This window comes from Ammospiza caudacuta, chromosome 18, assembly GCF_027887145.1.
Source record: "Ammospiza caudacuta isolate bAmmCau1 chromosome 18, bAmmCau1.pri, whole genome shotgun sequence".
NCBI classification, from domain to species: domain Eukaryota; kingdom Metazoa; phylum Chordata; class Aves; order Passeriformes; family Passerellidae; genus Ammospiza; species Ammospiza caudacuta.
Genome location: NC_080610.1, coordinates 4,652,817 through 4,672,808, shown reverse-complemented (window position 1 = coordinate 4,672,808; position 19,992 = coordinate 4,652,817). Strand labels below are relative to the sequence as shown.

Genomic DNA, 19,992 nt, shown 5'->3' with positions numbered 1-19,992 from the left:
AAATGGTCAGTAATTCTGACAGCAGCTTCTTCACAGGATGGAGCCTCAGTGGCAAAACCAGATTTCATTCTCTCCATGCTGCTGGGGTTATCCCTGGTATAAGTGAGCACAGTTTTCTTCAGCTTCAGTCATAAGTGTGTAATTTTGTGTAAGGGTTGAGATTGGTTTCTAGTCTTTCAGTAAAATGTTACCTAGGAAATAACTCACTTTTCCTCAGCCCTGTTAACTGAGTTTGTGCAGGGAATGTTGTCCTGGGAGTGGCTTTTTCTCTTCCATCACGTCTGGCACAAAGCTCCACAGAGTGGGGAGCACAGAGGTTATGGGAGAGGGAAGGAGCAGTGGGGAGGTTCCTGCTCTGCCTCTTGCACGTGTGCTGCAGCAGTGCTGGGGTGAGTGCAGCCCTGGCAGTGTCCCCTTGCTGCACCCTTGGCTGCTGCCCTCAGGCTGCCGAGGTGTGCCCAGCCCAGCCTGGCAGCTCTGCAGCACAAAGCCAGCTCTGCTCTCCAGACAAGCTTGGAGCCTGCCCAGGGATTCCCCAGGCTGGATCTTGTGTTCTCTGGCATGAATATGGCTGAAGTTCCTAAGTCAGCAAACGGGATCAGTGCTAAGACTCTGTGATAATAATGACTTACTACTGCACTCTGGGGCCTGTTCCATCCTCTTCTGGACCAATTCCATATTCCTTCTGCTGGAAAAAGTGCCATTTTCTGTAACCTAGTGCCCCAGTCACTGCCATCCAAACAGATTGTGCTCTCTTCTGCATTTCCAGCACTCTGCTGCCCTTATAATAATGCTCACTAAGGCAGATATGGGTGCTATCTGGGTTTGATTTAGTATATCCACCATGCAAAGGCCAACAAGTAGCTTACTGGGGTCACATTTGTGCTGTTGGGCTGAATCATTCCTCCCTGATTCATATGCTGTGGCAAAAAGCCAGCAGCTCCAGTTACATCAATGAGCTGCAATATTAATAGATACTAATCTGGCAGTTGAGAAGGGAAAAATAGATGTCAGAAATAAGGATGTGTCACTCTCATAGGCTTTCACATCCTTCACAAGTAAACTTGTTCAGCAGAGGGTGGAACTGGGTGCAGTGCTGGTTGGACAAAGTTGAGAGGTCAGAGATGTCCTTCTGGGCCTGCTCAGCATTCCCTGCAGTTGTTTGGTGTGAAAAAGACATGACCTGGTCACTGGATACCAACACTGACCATCCCAAACTGCCTTTTTCCCCAGCATTTATTACATTTTGTTTTGCTTCCTGCAGGCCAGCCAGCTGGGAGTGTACCGGGCCTTTGTGGATAACTATGAGGTTGCCATGGAGACAGCAGAGAAATGCTGCCAAGCCAATGCTCAGTTTGCTGAAATCTCTGAGGTAATGTCACGGTGCTCAGACACACGAGCTGTCTGCCTCTGACTAATACCCTGCCATGTCACTCCTGTCTATTCTCCAAGTACCTCTGCAGCCATGGCTTTGGAGGAGTTGTGAGCTCCCACAGACTCAGCTCGGGTCCTTACACTGAATTGTGCCCTGGGCTGGTCACAGACACAGACACAGCCTTTGTGTGCTGTCCCACCCAGGGAATCTGCTAGAAACTGGCTTTGCCTTGAACTTCTCCAGCTCTGTGCCCCCTTCATGCATTTCCAGAAGGGAAAGCTCCCTGTGAGTTTCTTAGATGTTTCTCTGCTAATGAGGATTCTGGCTGTGGTATAAAAGCCATCCTCAATGGCTTGCACAGTGGCTGTCAGTGGGATTGCAGGCTTCACTGGCATGAAGAGGAGAGGGTAATTCTCTCATGAAAAAGGCAAGTGTGTCAACCATAAATCTATAATACTATTCTTTGGCCTGCTCTGATTTCCTCCCTGACAGAGAAGTACCTGTCTCAAAGCATTTTGAATAATTTTTAGGCTTCCCAGACCATCAGCTTTCCCTGCAGTGCATGGTCTCAGTGACTCTTTATATTGCAGTGATTATTTCTTGAAGAATTCAGTTGCCAAGAAATCATGAATTTCATATAAAAACAATCAGATAAATCATCAGAGCTGAGCAGTACCAGGGGTGTTTAGTGCTCTGAGAAAACTCTTGAGTACATGTCCCTTGAGACTTGAGAAAGAGGTAAAATATGATCTCTCAGTTTTGCTGTTTCTGACAAACAATTCTGAATCATATCAGTATCTACTGTGTTTGGAGTGATGGTACTTCTGCATTTGTGTCCTGGTGAGGATTTTGGAGCTGACACATTCATGCATGGCATGGCCCATGGCAAAGAGCAGAGTCACAGACAGTGTTCCTGTGCTGCTGTGGAAGATCTGATGTGTCAAGGTCACCCAGCTGTGAGTACAGGAGTCAGAAGTGTAACCTGAGGCTATTGAATGCCAGTGCTGTACTTTATTTATTGGTGCTGGACAGTGGCTGTGTGCTTATGGATGTCTTTTTTTCTACAGGTGATTTAAAAACTCCCCCATCCCCATTGCTGTAGGTGGTTCCCTGCTTTGCTGCATGTCTATTGACAGGTGCTCCTAAGAACATTGCTTCATGTTTGAGATGTGTGGATGCCTGTGACATGACACTGGTGGATTTACCTGGAAGGAAAGTGCATTTTTCCATCACTGACTTGAACTGTGATAGGGCTCTCCTCCTTCCACACCTAGGCCTTCCCCTGGAGGAGCAGATAGGCTGGTGTGTTCCCATGTGATATTTCAAGGTGATTGACCATCTGCTACATGGGTTTTCTTGTTCTTTCAGAATCTAAAGGCCAGAAGCACAAAGGAATCTAAAGATCAGACGACGAAAAATTCCTTGGAAAGTGAGTGATCCATGGAGAGGAGACTGGTCTGTCAGCACTGTGTGGAGGCTGTTGCCAAAACCTCCACCCTCCCTTTTTCTTTTCTAATGCTGGAGGGTTATGGGGTCTGCCAGCTCTGCCTGAGAAGTCAGTTCCCTTTTGCTAAGTAGGCTGCCTGCATGGGGAGGTGCCTCCTGGCTTCAAACCTCCTCAGTGCCTTTGTGCAAAGCCAGCCCAGCCACTGGGCTGTTGGGATTTTAAGAGAACATCTGCACAAATGCAACCCCAGCAGTGATGGGTTTATGGGGACATTTAGAGAGCCTTGTCAAGGTCAGGTTCCACAGTGCTTGTGTTTGTGCACATGAGTAGGAGACACCCCATGCTAGAAGGACCTTCCACACTCACTGTTCCTGACATTCCTGCTGCATTGTTTCCACAGCTCTGCTGTACAAGCCAGTGGATCGGGTGACCCGCAGCACTCTTGTCCTGCATGTAAGTATCTGAAGGGGAGTTTTCAAACTTTAGACCCCTGTCCTATTTTATTTGACCTTCACATTTTCCATGGAGCTGAAGGACTGCAAAAATAAACCTGTTGAGCTGCATAAGAGCCTTTTCCCTTTACACCAAGGAAATGGAGTCTATGGGTAGGATGCTGCTATCTTTGCAGTGATGTCACCAAGAAGTGCAGGGTGTTTTTATCTTTATCTAGAGATAAAGCCATGCTCTCATCTGCATGAAGAAGCTGGAGCATCTTGTCCTACAGCTCTGATTAGGGGTGCTCAGGCTCTCCTGCCCTCCAGTGCTGCCTGTGACTGTGTTCTGTTTGTGTTCTGTCAGGATTTGCTCAAGCACACCCCTGTGAGCCACCCTGACCATCCCCTGCTGCAGGATGCTCTGAGGATCTCACAGAACTTCCTCTCCAGCATCAACGAGGAGATCACTCCTCGCAGGCAATCCATGACTGTAAAGAAAGGGGAGGTGAGTCTTCCTGTCTTGTTATTTTCTCAGTTTCTAAATACTGGTTATGTCTTTTCTGTAGAGCCGACTAGGAAGTTATGCTCTTAAGCTGTTTGTTGCTAAGATACAGTTTATCCAATGTCCTTGTTCTCTAAAGGATGTGGTACAGCTCCCTCTGTTTTCTGTTCAGAAAACAGTTTGGAAACCAAGAGGAGAAGTGTGATCAGAGTTTTGTCCTTAGCATTGTTATAATAATTTGTTATACGTAATTCCTGTGATGCACATTGCCATGCACTAAATGGATTTGTGTTTTACCTGCAGACTGAAACCAAATGGGAAGCCTAGAAGGAGAAAAAGATGAGGGAACATCAGAAGTCATGAAAGATTAGGAAAAGCTGTTTTCCAGCATCTTAATTTTCACCATAAAATTAATTTTCTGCATCTTTATTCTAAAGGAGAGTGTTGTAAATATGACTGGAAAGCAAAACAAATGGAATGGGTTGGGAATGCCAGAGAGATGATTGACTCCTGGGAGTGTAATATAACCCTTTTGAGCTCTGTAAGGAGCTGCACTGCACCCAGAAGGGTCTGAGATGTGCAGATCCTTCACCTGCATGCAGTGTTGTGCAGGGAGACCATGGAGCTTCTCTGTGGTGGAGTCTGCATTCCTCAGTGATTGATTCAGCTGCCTTGTAAGTCCATTAAAATGGGGTTCAGCCCCTCCTTGTAAAGAAAGGCCAGGACTGGCAGAAGGGTTGAGAGAGGGAAGGATGTAGGAGATTGGACACAGAGAGGAGCAGCTCAGATAGTAAAGGTGCAAGAAGAGCTGTGGCAGCATTCCAGACATGGGCTGATCAGCAGTGACCCAAATTACCCTGTACAAAAACATCTCTTACAAAGCCCAGGAGATTGTTAAGATACCATGAACCTTCATGATTTATTCCCAAATCCTGACATTTAAACATGCTTGCTTTTAGCTGTTAAACTGATTTTCAGCTGACAAAAGGTTTGCTGTAAGCTGCAGTTCTGGGAATTCGGTGCACTTTGTCCTGCAAGTCTTGCTCATTGTCTCATTTTGTCAACTGAGGACACTTCCAGCTGAGAGAAGAAGAGGAGGGGCTGAGCAATTGGAGGCTGAGGCAGAAGCTGAGCCATCAGTCACCAGTGCCTCAGTGAGAGGGGATGGCCTCGTTAAAGTGGCTGCTGATTGAGTCATAGCAGAAAGCACAGGCTGCAGTGCCCCTCGCAGGGGAGGGAGCAGTTTGTGTTCTCTGGTGTCTGTCAGCATCTCCGTGAGGGACGCAGCCTTTGAAAGGTGTCATGCAGAATCCTAATGAGGAGCCAGAGCCAGGCAGAGGAGGGGGCTCAGGAGGATGATCCTGCTGATGCCCTTTTGGAGCAGTATTTGTCAGATCTCAGAAAGCAGGAGGGGAGGCACGGGCTCAGCAGGCCTGGTCACACTCGCACTGTTCCCGCAGTGACTCCAGGTGTCATGTGGGGAGGGAGGGAGAGGACATACCAGAGGAGAGGGCTAAGGGAATGGGAAGCCTTTGTGCCCTTCCTTGCTGCACAAAGCTTTTCCTGAGCCCAGGGAAGAAAAGGACTTGCCTTCCACTCTGGGAATCTGACCATGAATATTTTCTTTATTCAATATCCCACTTCTATCAAAGCAGTAGTGCCCCAGCTGAACCCTTTGTGTCCTGAGAGTAGGTATGCTCACTCTCCATGTAGTAATGCAGAAACACAAATCTGCTCCCAGCTACTCTGTGTGGGTTAGTGATGGCTGTTCCTTCCTACAAGCTGCTCAGCTTGGGGTCATAACTGGGTTTTGTTTATGCCTGTAAATCTTTCCTTTTCTACTTATCCTTTCCTCCCACTCGCCTTGCTGGTGCTTCCCCCGGGGTGACAGGACAGTGTGTGGATTGCATCTTCTAATTGACTGCTCTCAATGCATAATGCATTTTTTATTTTAATGAATCACCAGCTTGCTTTGATGGCTTTTTTCATTATTTGTCTTCCTCCCATTGAAGTTTCCTTGGTGGAAAGGAAGGAGGGTAAAATAGCCTTTTCCTCTCATGTATTGCTTAGGTGCTGATCTCAGTTATCTTTTTTCACAGTCCTTGCCTTTTATGTGGAATATTTTTTCCTTTTGAGTGTATTGTGGGGAGGAATCAAATCTCCTTTGCCAGCCTCTTGCTCCAGCTCTTTTTTTCAGGATTGCTTTGAACTGGGGGAAAGCAGCCAGTTGTTAATCTCCCTAGTGACAGGCTGCTGAGGAGGGGAGTGCAGGTCAGGAGAGAGGACAGGCTCATCAGCACAGTGTTGTTGTGTTTTGCAGAGGTGATTCCCTGCTTTGGGAGCACTGACTCAGCCTGCCCTGCCTGCTGGGCTCCCTGTGTGCTGCCAGGTGTCCATCCTGCACTCCAGCCCCCCAGTTCTGCTGGGCTCCAGAGGCTTTGTTCTGATCTAGATTTATGCATAGGAACTGGGAGGTTTCTGTCCTGTGGTTTGATTTGCGGGGCTGGATGAGTGTTTCAGGTAGTGCAAAGAGATGGGAACAAAGGGAGTAAAATCCCTCCCCAGAGGGCCAGAAAGAGCTGCAGCAGGGGAGGCAAGATTGGTGCAGGGAGCCTGTGAACAGACAGTTTGGTCCTTGCTGAGTATGGCATATTTGCTGAGGGCCAGAGTACAGAGGAGCCAGCAGAGCCTCAGCCCCAGCCTGGCAACACAGGGGAGCCAGGGGGCATCTCTGGCCTTTGGGGTCTGTTTCCATTCAGCTTGATCCACCACATTCTCCCGCTCCCTTATTTTCATCCATATTTCTACTTTCATTGTTTTACCTTTTTTAGAAGTTTTTTATGAATTATCTACAGATATCCACTTTGCTAACCCTCCAAATAACCAAGCAAATGCATGGAGGGGGAGGGAATCTAAGTGGCCCTGTGCTTTGTGCCTTGTGAGTGGTGGAGTCACCCAGCCCTCGGGGGCATGGAAGAGGCATCTTCTTGTCACTGCTGATCCTTCTGCACCACTGTTGTCTTGGTTTAAACAAGGAATGAGGTTAAGGTTCTGCTGGGGATGGTGCCTTGGGGGAGAAGGAAAGCAAATGCATTGGGATGAAGGAAGTGCCACTGTTACATGCAGAAGGAGGGCAATAATAACCTTCTCTAGTCTTATTAACAGAGCAGCTCTAGGTATTGCATGTTGGTTTTTTTCAGCTAAGCCCAGATGCAAATGACTGTAGTGCTTGTAGTGCCTGCCAGAGGTCAAGGCTGGTGTTTCCAGCTAATTCATTTGTGCAAAGCAGGAATTAATGAAACAGCAAAAAATTGCAGAGTTCGCTTGAGAGGTGGTGGTCCCTTCCCTGACTGCTGCTCCTCTCGTGCTCTTTGCAGGGTGTTGTTCCAGGGCAGTTCAGACCAGCCTGAGTATGGTGGCTGCCACTCTGCCTTGGCCATGCTCTCCCACCCTCTCTGAAGTGTTCACACTGATGTTTGTGTGATCCCACAGCAGCACAGAGGAAAGGGGCCTGGAGTTTTGGGTCACTGCTGGCTGAGTGGCTTCATGTCTGCTCTCATCAGCACTGGTCCAGACCCAGGAGAGCTGACAGCTTTTTTTGGGAACAAGCCCAGTAGATCACATCACAGATCTGCTTGTGCTACTGTACACCTTTGTCCTTGCCCTGGAGAGGAGAGGCTGCTTGGCAAGCTGCTTTGCTGTTTCTAAATCTGGTTTTAAACTGCATTTGGGGGACTGGCTAGCATTGCTGTAGGCTTCTGCTTGACTTTGAGAGGACCAAGTGTGCCAGAGAAGGGAAAGCACAAAGGACATGTGCAAGGGAGCAGAAGTGCAAACTGAAGCCCTTGAAAAGCTGGAAGTGAAGCTGAGACACAGCCATGCACAGCATGGGGCTGGTGCCCACTGCTCCTGGGGGCCTTGGGCAGATGTTGGCAGTAAAGCACTCAGAAATTATCTTGGCAGCTTCACACTCTGTCTTACAGCTGGAGCCAGAGAGCTCCTGGTGACAGGAGCTTTGGGAAGAAGAAAGAGGCCATTAAAATGCTCAAAGAGCAGCCAGTTTTAACTCCCTAGGCAGAGCATCCCTTTTATTTTTGCAGTGCTGGTCTTGCAACACACTTAGACACACGAGGAATCATTTTCTTCCTACGCTCTGCAGAAAGCCAAACCACCTCTTCCTCACTGACATGTGCCAATACCCATCTCCTGGTTTTCCCCTCCTCCCTGTGCCTCACACACGTCCCAGCCCTTCCTGGGGCTCTCACCCACGCACGCTGCAGGCCTCTGCTGTCAGCACATGGGATGAGCTCCTTCCTCAGCACACAAGTGGGGAGATGGCCTTTTGTGCAGCTGTGGGGCTGCTTGAGTAGGTTTTTTAATTCCACTTTTTGTCATGTGCCTCAGACAAGCTGGCCACACTTCCTGGAGTTAATCAGTGTGTGACAGCAGCAGGATTTATCATATGCAAACAGCACAAAAACACTGTAGGATGAATAGATGAGCACACAGGTAGTCGTGAGCTTGCTGGCAGAGGAGGGGAAGATGCTCAGTGACAGAGGTAAGAGGAGGAGGAGGACAGCAAAAGCAATCCAAAGAGGATAACCAAGCTCTGGGAAAGGTACAGGGAGAGCTCTTTTGTTCAGAGCACTGAGGTGGGTGGGAGAAGAAGCAGATGAAAACATGCAAAGAAAAGCAGGGCCCGGAAAAGAGATGTGGAACTTGTATTGCACCAGTACAGGAGCTTTGCAAGAGCCACTGAAGTTAACAGCACAGACGTGGTGTGAGAGATTGAAGATGATCCTAATTCACTCTGTTATCAAGACTTTTCTCCCTCACTTCCTGGAACATCTTTCTGAAGCTGAGCTGAGCTCCTGTGCTGGACACCTGCCAGACCAGACCTGGGGGCTGTCTGTGGAAGAGAGGGGGTTACTTGCCACTTTCCTGCCACTGTCACCCTATCACCCTAATCTTATGTTCTCTTGGATGTTTATTTGGTGTTTCTGTAGTCAGTGCTATTTCAGAGTATTTCAGGAAATCTTTAGCACCTTTGGTTACTTTAACAGAGTAACTCTGGGTAGAGTGATGGTTTCCTACATGAGCTATTATATATCAGTACAGCAGGCTCACCATCCAAAACCCCTTGTGTCTCAGGAGACCCCATTTAACAGGAGCCACCAAAGGAATAACTGGGTGGGAGGAGTTGACCAAAGTCTTGGTTCCAAACTGCAGAGCTGAAGTGGCACAGGCCTCTGAGTGGCACAAGGCCTGTCTGAGGGGGCTGCTGGCTCCCCCAGGCTGGGAGAGGATGGGCTGACTCATGTCAGGAGGGCCAGGAAGGTGCCCTTTGCTCCCACACTGTGGGGTTTGGATCTGGGAAGCCATTGGGAAATCCTTTTATTGTTTCCCTCTGACCTGCTGAACTTCCCACAAGATGACTCATGTGCAGCAAAGGATGTGCCCCTTTGCTGGAAGTGCCCCTCCTCAGCTCCATGGATGCTGAGCAGCCTGGGGCATGCCTGTTTTACCCAGCCCTAATGAAAGTCCTCTTTTCCAAGAAGAGCTGGTAGTGAGGAGACATTTCCTGACTTGATCCACAAATGTTTTCTCCTGTACTCTCCTCTCCAGATGCTTGGTTGCTCTTCTGGCAGTTCACCCCTGCTGCTTGCAGGAGGGACACCTTCCCAACTAGCTGCCATGAGCAAGGAGATCAGAAGAATGAAGGGTTCTGGGAAGCTCCATGTTTCTCTCTGACTGACTGGAATAAATCTCTTTCACCTCTTTCCTTCTGTTCCAGCCAAGCTTAGGAAGTACAGGCTTGTCCTCTTTCACCCAGCTCTCCTTGTGGGACTTTTTGCTGCCTCAGGGTTGCACTGTGTCTATGTCAGTGATAGGATTTGGTTGCCAGGAGTGCTAACCCAAATAAACCCAGTGCCACCTCAGCCCCAGATGGCAATGAGAAGGTTGTTGGGTCATTTGGCATGGGCTGGCTGAGCTCTCTGCTGGGGTTTTGGGGAGATGTGCTCTCAGCAGGGTGCTGGGCTGGGCCCTGGCTCATCTCACACACTGCCAGTGCCTGGCAGGGGCAGCCAGAGGGTCAGGCCAGGACTGTGCCCTGTCAGTGCCAGGCAGGGAACGGACAGTGCCACCTCCTGCTGGGGAGCAGAGATGAGTAAGCTGTGAGAACATCTTTACACCTACGAACAATGAGCAGAGGTTGAGCTGGCAGCAAGCAGCTATTCTCATTGCTCCAGAGGAGCTGAGCTGATTTGCAGTGTAATTAATATGCACCAGATCTAGAAACCTGAGATCAGGGGTTTGGCTTGCTCAGAAAATCTTTCCCTGCTTATTATTATTGCCCCCAAATGAAATTCTTTGCAGGAGTGGAGAGTGTTCTTGTGCTACTGACAACATACCTCCTCCTGTTTGTTTATTTATTTTCAAATCTCAGTGTTTCTAGTTTCCTGTCTGGTGCTTGCTCTCCCAGGCAGGAGGGGAAGGCGTGCTCAAGTGCCCATCAGCAGCAAAGGCAGGAGTGCAGGCAGGAGTTCTCTCAAAAACAGTGAGAAGAAGCCAGGATGATCACACCCACCTAAAAACAAACACTAACATATGTACAGGCCTTTGTGAGCTGAATCACTGCTGGATGCCAGATCTCCCCAGAGTCCTGCCCAGGGATGGTGCAGCAGTCTGCCAGGGAGCAGCCTTGCTTCCTGCAGCTCTGGGAGAGGTGCAGCTTTTGCTGCTGTGCTCACAGATCCCCTGGATCTTTGTTAATGGAAGGCAGCACCAAGATGAGCTGCAGACACTGCTCCATGTGCTTTTGCAGGTAGCTGTGGTGCTCTTGTAGCTGCAGACAGGAAAATGCAGCTCCTAGTCCCTATCAGGAAGTGTAGGGTGCTGTGGGACAGACTGTGCAAAAAAAAAATTATGTCTGCAAGGGCATTTCTTTGTCTTGTGTTCCTTGCCATGATGCCTGCTAGGCTCAGGACTGATGTGGTTTGTTTTAATTTTGGAGAGCCAAGAGGGGAAGAATGGTAGGCAGGAGGAGAGGCAGTGTGGGGATTTGCACTCCCACACCCCTGGCAGGGAACACGTTCAGGGTTTGTTAAATCATGTAACAAACAGAGCCCAGGGGCAGCACCTGAGAAATGGAGGCACCACTTGTGGTCAGGGTGTGCTGACCTTGCCCAGGGGAGCTGCTCTCGTGGTGCCGCCCCTGGAGACCCTTCTGTGGGGGTCCTGAGCCTGGGGCTGGGCAAGACTGGCAGTGAGACAGCTGGGGAGGTGCTGGTGAGCCCTGGACAGGGTTGGCAGAACTCTCCTGTCTCCAGCCACAGCGCTGGCTAGGCAGATGTGGGATGTCTGATATGTCAGGGATGGCAGAGGAGCATCCTCTTGGCTGGAACAGCAAAGGAAGTACAGGTCAGGGCAGAGTTCCTTAGCATACCTTAGCACGTGTGGGGAAGCTGATGGTTCCTGCTTGTACTGGCTGTGAAGTGAGGCAGCACTGACAGTTATACATATTGGTGGAAACAAAACCTGCCCAGAGCTGAATGCCCTGACTTCTGCTTGAAAATCAGTGGTAGGTATCTGTTCCAGGTGTTCACTGAGTCCTGCTGATCCTGACAGCACATGGGAGGACCTGAGCACAGAGCAGGGCATGAAACTCCTGTGGTGGTCACTGGAAGGAGCACACAGCCACCTGTCTGCATGCCAGCATTCCAGCCTTTTGGGCTTTTTCCTATGGAGTCATCTGTCCCACCCCTCCCCCATAAGGGAGTTGGGAAAGCAATGTTCTGCCTACCAATGTGTGCCCCTTCTTTGGGAGGCTGTTAAACTCTGTGGAACTAGAAGCAGGATTAAAGGCATCAGAGTTGTGCAGCTTCTTTGCATCTTCTAGGTTTGGGGAAACTTTATATGATATATAAAGGAGATTCCAATAGGCATGTGGTGAGGGTACATCCAGATGGTCCTTTTAAAGCACAGGCTGATAGGGGACTCCTGAGAAGTTTGCCAGATACACATGTCCAGGAATTATCCCTTAACAGCCCTTGTAATGAAGAAGCAGCCATGGCGTTCAGCTGTTAATGTTGACAAAGTCGATCTGTGAATGGGGGAGAAGGGACCGAGGGGAGCTTTGCTGTCCCTGCTGGGGTGGCTGAAGCTGCTGCAGAGGCTGGGAGGTGACTGAGGGAGGTGGCTGTGGGAGAAGCGGTGTGTGCTGCTCTCTGCTGGCTCGGGAGGGGACCATCCCCTGGCAGCCATTCGGGGCCTCTGGGGCTGGGCAGTGACCCACAGCAAACTGCACTTGGGCTCAGGAGCGGGTGATGGAGAGAAGCCCGAGGTCTGATCCAGCACCAGGCTGGGGGGAAGATGCATGGCTCCTTCTGCCTTTGGAGAGAGGGCTGCAGCAGGGGGCAGAGTCAACAGCAAGGAGTATTTCAGAGGCTTTTTCATTTTTCTGAATTAGACAAATGTACTGAATTTGCTCTGGTAGGAGTGGAGTTTAAGGGCTGTGTTGCCCCAGTGCCAGTTTGGAGCTGCTATTACACTGGAACATTATTTGGAGCTGGTATTGCACTGGAACATTATTTGGAGCTGGTATTGCACTGGAACATTATTTGGAGCTGGTATTGCACTGGAACATTATTTGGGGCTGGTATTGCACTGGAACATTATTTGGAGCTGGTATTGCACTGGAACATTATTTGGGGCTGGTATTGCACTGGAACATTTCTCCTGTTTTTCCCCAGCACCGGCAGCTGCTGAAGGACAGTTTCATGGTGGAGCTGGTGGAAGGGGCTCGCAAGCTACGCCATGTCTTTCTTTTCACTGACCTCTTCCTGTGTGCCAAGCTCAAGAAGCAGATTGGAGGGTGAGAGTTTCCTTTTGGACTTCATGCTTTGCACCTCGGCTGCAGCAGAGCCCTGGGCTTAGCCTGTAGTGTTAGTTGTGTATGGATACCCCAGGCCTGGGTAACCATCATGCACAAGAAGCAGTTAGATAAAAAATGATCAGCAAGATAGGAATGTTTACTGTATGAGATCCTAAGTCCTGACCCCTCAGGAAAGGTAATTCCTCCCATCCCTGCCCTGAGCCTGCCAAGGAGAGCAGGAGATGTTGCAGCTGCTGGTATTCTGGACAAATGTAAATAATTTTTCTGCTTGGCCTTTCTTTTAATAGGTGACATTCTTCACTTTTTTTTTTTTTTATGACTAGGGTTGTTAATTTTGGCTTTGCAGCTACAGCCTGTTAACAGTTTTACAGAAAAATGGCAAAGGTGCAGTAAGCAGACTATGTGCAAAGCCCAAAGTGCAGTTATTAAAGCAGTTTTGCTGACAATTTTCACATGTGAGGGGAGAGGAACCATTACCAATGCACTTGCCTCAAACAGGGCTTCTCTTCATTTGGTAAATGTTCTTGGGGAGATGTCTCTTATCTTCTTGCCCTCCTCAAGCAAAAAATTATGCCTGCCCTTTTCAAAGCATGTGCTTGTGAGGAATGAACCTTCAAAGGAGTGGGACATTCCCAAGAGTGGATATTCCTGACAGCACAGGTGAAGAGGGAATAAATGGCATGAAACACTTAAAAAGTGCTGCTTATCCTGGTGAAATCCCTGGAGAATGGCAGCTGTGAGCTGTAGCTTCTCTCCCCTGGTGGATTACACAGAGGTTTATATGCATTGGCTCATCTGCCCCAGCCAGGTCATGAGAGACTCAGGTTCAGATCCCAGGGGGCCACCAGGTCACAGGTGTGGCACAGCTTTAGAACTTTGCCACACCAGAGGCTTCAAAGAGAGAGCACGCAGGACAAAAATTGTCTGCAGGAGATGGATGTGGTCCTTAGGATGAAAAGAGCTAGATAACAAAATGAGTTGCCTTTTTAAAAATGTTCTGTAGCAGCTACTGGCCCTGCTAGGCTGTCTTGCTGAAGAGCAGCCTGTTGCCAGACTTTTTCCATATGGGAATCACAGTGAAGTTGGGCCAGTATCTGCATCTTCTGCACTATAGCAGGGGAGAGCTTGTGGGAAGGACTGGGTGTTGCCAAACACCAGTAGCAGTAAAAGGTTTGGACCTCCTGCCTTTCAGAAAAAGCCAACAGTATGACTGCAAGTGGTACATCCCTCTCACTGACCTCAGTTTCCAAATGGTGGATGAGTCTGAGGCAGTGCCCAACATCCCACTGGTACCTGATGAGGAGCTGGATGCCATGAAGATCAAGATATCCCAGATCAAGAATGACATCCAGCGGGAAAAGGTAAAGGAGTTGAGCACTCCAGGGCAATCAGACACAGGTCTGTGCTCAGAGGAGGTGCTGGGGCAGCTCTCTCAGGGCTACACAGGGTGGGGAGCCAGCCCTGTTCAGCAGGGGCTTTGCTCATCCCAGTGCACAGCCTGGGTGGTGCTGCCCTGTGAGGAGGCAGAGACAAAAGACCCTGTGGTTGTACCAGCAGCTCCTGTATTCCTGTGAGCATCCATGTGGAGGGCAGGGATCTTATGCTGCAGACATGAAAAGGACTGGGAGTGTTATTTGCCAGTTTCTGGCTGTTAAATTATGATCCTGCCAGTGAGTTTGGTCAGAAGCCATATACTCTTTAATTTCAGCAGGCTCAGTTATGCCTTTGAAGCTTTTTCCTACTTCCCTGATGTCAAAGCAGCAGCAAATGCATAGAAAACAGCAATTATGCTGACAGTCAGACATGGACATGGTGTCTCTGGCCCAGGCTTCTCTTTGCTTGCAAGAAATATTTTCTGAGAGCTGTTAGACCCCAAACCTTCCTGGAGCCTAAAGGAGAACTAAGAGTTTGAACACTGTTGGTATGTAAGGCAGGATGTGAATAACACTGATCATGCTGTGGGAAGGTTATTCCCCACATTTCCAAAGAACATGCTTCTGCCTCACAGTCCTGGCTGGCTTTCAAAGAGGGCTTCCTGGAAAAAATAAGGTATTAGGAAGAATTGTTTACTCAAGCTGCAGGTGTCTAAGGTTCGTGCTTTGGTGCATCAGTGCTAAACAACACACATGGCTGGTTTGGTAATGGATTTTATCCAGGAAAAACCATATTTTTAGCAGACTTCTGATGAAAATGGATCAGTGGGTGGTGAGTGGGAACGTTCTGGATGGCTTCTACAGAAGTTCCTTAGAGTCTCCTTAGTTAAGGACACTTGGAGGACCTGGCAGTGCTATGGCTGCCCAGTGACATGATGCTACTGCAGCCTCTGGAACAGAAATACCAGGTACAGCTGGGACAGTGGCCACACACCTCTGCTCTTCAGCTGGGACAGCTGGAATCAGGGAACAGTGCCCCATCCATGTGTAGAGATTGTGCAAATTACACCTTTCTGAGCAGCTGGGAGTCCTGTGGATCCTGTTGACAGCATTTCTTCTGCTCTGGGGCCATTTACCTACTCACAGGGTAGAGACTGTGGATTTCAAAATAGCAGTTTGTGTGAATGAGGGCAGATTTGAAGAATAACACATGTCCTGTGCTCCCTCTCTCCCACACCCTTCAGAGAGCCAATAAAGGCAGCAAGGTCATTGAGAGGTTGAAAAAGAAGCTGTCGGAGCAGGAATCCCTCCTCCTGCTGATGTCTCCTAACATGGCCTTCCGCGTGCACAATCGCAACGGCAAGGTGAGAGCAGCATCCCCCTCAGGGCCTGAGATCCTGGGGCCCTGTGTCTGTGACTGCCAATGCTCCTGCACATGAGGGCTCTGTGGCCTCTGCTGTGTGTCCTCAATGCAGCAGCCACCTCACCCTTGCTGTGCCAAAGGTTATGATGGCATCCTGTAAGGCTGTGATTCATTTGCATTCAAGACTGGCATTTAAGAAATAACCATAGAAATGAATCCCCTGGTGCAGCATTTCACTGCTTCATCAGTGTCTAGGCCTGTGCTGGAGGCTTTTGGCATTCCTGGTGCAGCTGAATTCCTATTGGGCCACAGCTGCCCTTGGCAGGGTGGGGCTTTGTGATCAATGACTGTCCATGTTGGTACCATGGGCACGGTGCCAGAGCCCAGCCTGTCTTGACAGAGATGTGGTGCAGGGTAAGTGGCAGCAGTGCCAGCAGAACAGTCTGTCCAGCAGTTTGCAGTGGGGGAGGGTGGAGCAGGCAGGCCCTGCCTTCAGTGGTGCATCACACTAATGCATGCCCTGTTGTCTCCTGTGTTCCTGGGCAGAGTTACACATTCCTCATTTCATCAGACTATGAAAGGGCTGAGTGGAGGGAGAATATCCGGGAACAGCAGAAGAAATGTGAGTATCCCTCAGCTGTCATTGGTACAAATACTGTGATCTTAAGAGAGCAGGGCTCCAGAGGATGAGGTGTGGGACAGGCTTCCCTGCCAAAACAGAGATCGGCATTGAAATCCACAGCACAATATGGATGTCTCCTGTCTGAGGCTGATTGGGGAATTTCTGCTGCAGCAACATGTAAGGAATGTGTAGAGAGAGCAGTTAGTAAGAAAATGTATGTAGAGATTCTCCCATTTACCCTAGAGACCAGAGCTCAATGCAGTTCCAGGTAGGGGGAAGAGCTGAACCCTTTTCCCTGGCTCCATTCAAAAGAAACTAAGTTACTTTTATGGCATGGTGTTTTTGGCTTTGTAAGGAACTAAGAACCCCTCTATTTCCTGTGAACCATCCTGAGACTTGGAAGAGTAATTAAATATGCCCCAGCAGAGCTGCCTGCAGCAGCAGCAGTACTGCCCTGAGCACCTCAGTGCTGCTGCTGAGCAGTGCCCAGGGAGCTCCGTCCCTGTGTGCCTAGGATAAGGGGTCATGCATCCAGCCTCTCCTTGGAATTTTTACTTCTCCCTCTTTCAATCTTCTTGGCAGGCTTTAAAAGCTTCTCACTCACATCAGTGGAGCTCCAGATGCTGACAAACTCCTGTGTGAAGCTTCAGACAGTGCACAACATTCCCCTCACTATCAATAAGGAAGGTAAGACCTTTGGGGTTTGCTTTCACATGGTGCAGCTGCAGTGGAACTCTCCCCCTGCCTGATTTTGTGCTTTCCCCTAGAGCTGCTCTTACTGTTCCCTTTTGCTACACTTTGCAGGCATCCTCCAGTATACATTAATAACTATTAAATGGTCCTTGCATGCAGCTGTTGTGCAAGGTATTGGAGTGCCTGGTGGAATCCTAGTCTGGGACAGCTTTGAGCTGTGTCTGAGAATCCTTTGGAATAACACTAGTTGGCCAAAATTGTGTCAGGGGCCATCCTAAATTACTGCTTAATCTGCTAATGTAGACTTAGCCACTATAATTTACTTTTTCTCCTTTGAATTTCTTCCATGCTGTCTTGCTGATCCTAGAACTGTCACTGTAAAAGCCCCCCAGTGCCATAAGGAATCACAGGTGCCAACTGTGGAACAGTCTCCTGTCTTGCTGAAGTGGTTGTTACTTGGGGACAGTTCACTCTCTGCTCATTAACCTGTGTAGTATCAGTCTCATCACTCTCACTCTTGGCTCTGTTGTGAATGTAACAAAATCCCTTGGGTCTTTTGCACAGATGATGAATCTCCAGGCCTCTATGGATTCTTGAACGTCATTGTCCACTCTGCCACAGGGTTCAAGCAAAGCTCAAGTGAGTTGCAGTTCTGGGACACACAGGAGGTACTGATAGGGGGTAGATAAACCGTGTACTGGGACAGCTGGGCATGGATTCTGTGGTGGTGGTGAGGAGGAGAGGTGTTTTGGGGAACTGGAAATTCTACTCTTAACTCCCAAAAAGATCAGCATCAAGGATCGAGCTCACAGCATTTATTGTTAGGCCTCGTCTGAGCAGTGTTTGCTGATTACCCAGCTGTTCTAGAAACAAGTCAGCCCTTATTCTCAATTCTTTCAGCTATGTTTTGTTTTACAAGGAAAGAATGAAAGGTGTTCTCTGGCATCCAGAATTTTTGTTGGGAAGAAAGTGGTGTTAAAATTCAGGGGAATGACTTGACAGAAGGATCAAAAAAGATAACAGAGCTTCTAAAGGACAGCTGGGCTGATCAAGGTGGTGAAATTTGTATGGGATGGTGTTACTGGTACTAATACAGAGATGATGGAAATGAAGGCACTTTGTGCAGCTGATTAATGCAAGTTAGGAGATTCTAGATATATTTTTAAAGTTTTTGTCTCCCCTGTCTCCCCTCCTCAGATTTATACTGCACGTTAGAGGTGGATTCTTTTGGGTATTTTGTGAACAAGGCCAAGACCAGAGTTTACAGAGACACCACAGAGCCCAACTGGAACGAGGTAAGTTTGATTTTTCTTGATGTGACTCATTCCATGTGCCAAGCATCAACAAATGATGGGTAGCAGACCTGCCAGTGAAGGAGGGTGCTGCATGCTCAGCACTTGTGCTGCACATGCTGCTTCTCACAAAATGCTTTTCTGCCAGGTTCATTTGGCTGTCAGGGCTTGCAGAAGATTTCCTCTTGGATTAGTGGTAATTAAACAAACAGTTTGATACAAATGTGTCTTGTCCAGTATTTCATCTTTTAAACACATTAATGCTTGACAATTTTTTTAAAGATATAAGTAAAAATATGTTGAAGGAGATGGTTTTGTTTATTTGTTGAGAGGGGGAAGAATTAGCTGTAGACATTTTGCCTGTTTAAAGCCAACTCAGACCTGCTAGTGAGCAAAATTTCTTACATGGAAGAGCAAATTTGTGTCTGTGAATAATGCTTTGCTGAGACCTGTGAAACCTGACTAAGGAGTGAACCATCTTAGTCTCCAATTTGACCATCTTATAGAAACAAAATACAATTTCTGCGTATTTCCAGACCATTTTCAGTAGGGAGGAGGTTTTGGCCAGTCTTGAAGTGTTCTTCTGATGAGTATTAAAGAGTCTGTATTGATTATTCTGAGACTGGTGTCCTGTTGTGATGCAGCCATTGCTCTTTCCTTTCCTGGTGCCCTGCAGGAGTTTGAGATTGAGCTGGAGGGCTCCCAGACACTGCGGATTCTGTGCTATGAAAAGTGCTACAACAAAACCAAGCTCACCAAAGAGGATGGAGAGAGCACAGATCGCATCATGGGGAAAGGACAGATCCAGGTAAGACTGTGCCCATCTCATTCCTGATACCCTTACTGCAAAACATCACAGGACTTTGAATCCTGCTGCTCACCACAGAGGTTTTTTCTGCCTTCTGGTTGTCTCAGCATTGAAGGTTTTTCCCTCAGATAGTGAGGGACACAGTGTGATTCACAGGCAGGAAATCAGCAGCTTTGTCCCTCTAGCTTTGTGCCCTTTGCCTGTTCCATGGAATAGCTGCTTGTTCTCACCTCTCCTTTCCCCATTAACTTCAAAATTTCCACACCACTGTATAGGAAGTACCCTGGGCACTGGTGAGGATGCTTCATTTGTGACAGGGGGATGCAAGAATATTCTCTCTACTCTGGAAATCCTGTGCACAGAGGCTGCCAGCTGTGTGTGCTGGAAGTTGATGGATGTGTTGGCCAGGCCCTGGGACAGCCTGCCTGTCCTAGTGAGTGCCATGCCCAGAGTGTGGTGTCCATGACAGCATCTGAGGAACATTTCCACTGCTGGGAACTGGCCTGGGACACTTTGTGTGGCAGATGTGCAATACAGTGGGGGAGGTGATGATTGCAAATGGCTGCTGCTCTTGGGGAGCTGCTGTGTGACACAGCACTAAAGCTGGATGTAGGAGAAACCAGGCCTTGTGTGGAGGAAAACATGGGGAACACATGTCCTCCATCCTGTTCCATTTTGTTGCACTGTCTGTCCACATCTTTAGGAGGTGTTTAAATGCCTGCTCTGAGGACACATTCTCTGTGTTGGAGTGGCTGTTGAACAGAACAATGACCCTGCCCAGACACCTTTTCCTTTCTGGCATGTTTAAAGATCTCACCAGCTCCCCTCCATTTGGGTCTGGCTGTTCCTATCCCTGTGGGTGTTGCTTTCCCTGGCCAGCACTGCAGTGATGGCCATGCAGGCCAAGGCCATTTGTGGGATTGCAGAAGCAGCTCAGGGTGAGGGTGGCCTGTGGGATCACATCCCACCTTTGCTCTGGCAGGGTTCATTGCCTAAGTGACTGATCAGCCTCTTCCTCCCCTCTCTCCTGGTTTCAGAGAGAGCTTTTGTCTCAGATGCATGGTGGGATGTGAAGGGAGCTGGTGTGAGATCAATAAATGCCAGCACAGGCTGCTGTGTGAGCGTCTCAGCTGACCAGAAATCCCTGTGTCCCTTCAGCTAACAAAGGCTGTTTTCCACAGAGCTGA

General features: G+C 48.7%; 1 protein-coding gene across 1 annotated transcript in view; it reads left to right on the top strand.

Moving 5' to 3' along the window:
- Positions 1 to 19,992, top strand: part of BCR (BCR activator of RhoGEF and GTPase) — a 99,758-nt gene that overhangs the window by 61,159 nt on the left and 18,607 nt on the right. The window contains exons 5-16 of the mRNA XM_058816428.1: positions 1,265 to 1,372; positions 2,744 to 2,804; positions 3,223 to 3,275; positions 3,621 to 3,761; positions 12,512 to 12,633; positions 13,847 to 14,015; positions 15,272 to 15,391; positions 15,937 to 16,012; positions 16,595 to 16,699; positions 17,270 to 17,344; positions 17,903 to 18,000; positions 18,674 to 18,805. Of these exons, the coding sequence (XP_058672411.1) occupies positions 1,265 to 1,372; positions 2,744 to 2,804; positions 3,223 to 3,275; positions 3,621 to 3,761; positions 12,512 to 12,633; positions 13,847 to 14,015; positions 15,272 to 15,391; positions 15,937 to 16,012; positions 16,595 to 16,699; positions 17,270 to 17,344; positions 17,903 to 18,000; positions 18,674 to 18,805 (1,260 nt within the window). The remainder of the gene's footprint in view (positions 1 to 1,264; positions 1,373 to 2,743; positions 2,805 to 3,222; positions 3,276 to 3,620; positions 3,762 to 12,511; positions 12,634 to 13,846; positions 14,016 to 15,271; positions 15,392 to 15,936; positions 16,013 to 16,594; positions 16,700 to 17,269; positions 17,345 to 17,902; positions 18,001 to 18,673; positions 18,806 to 19,992) is intronic.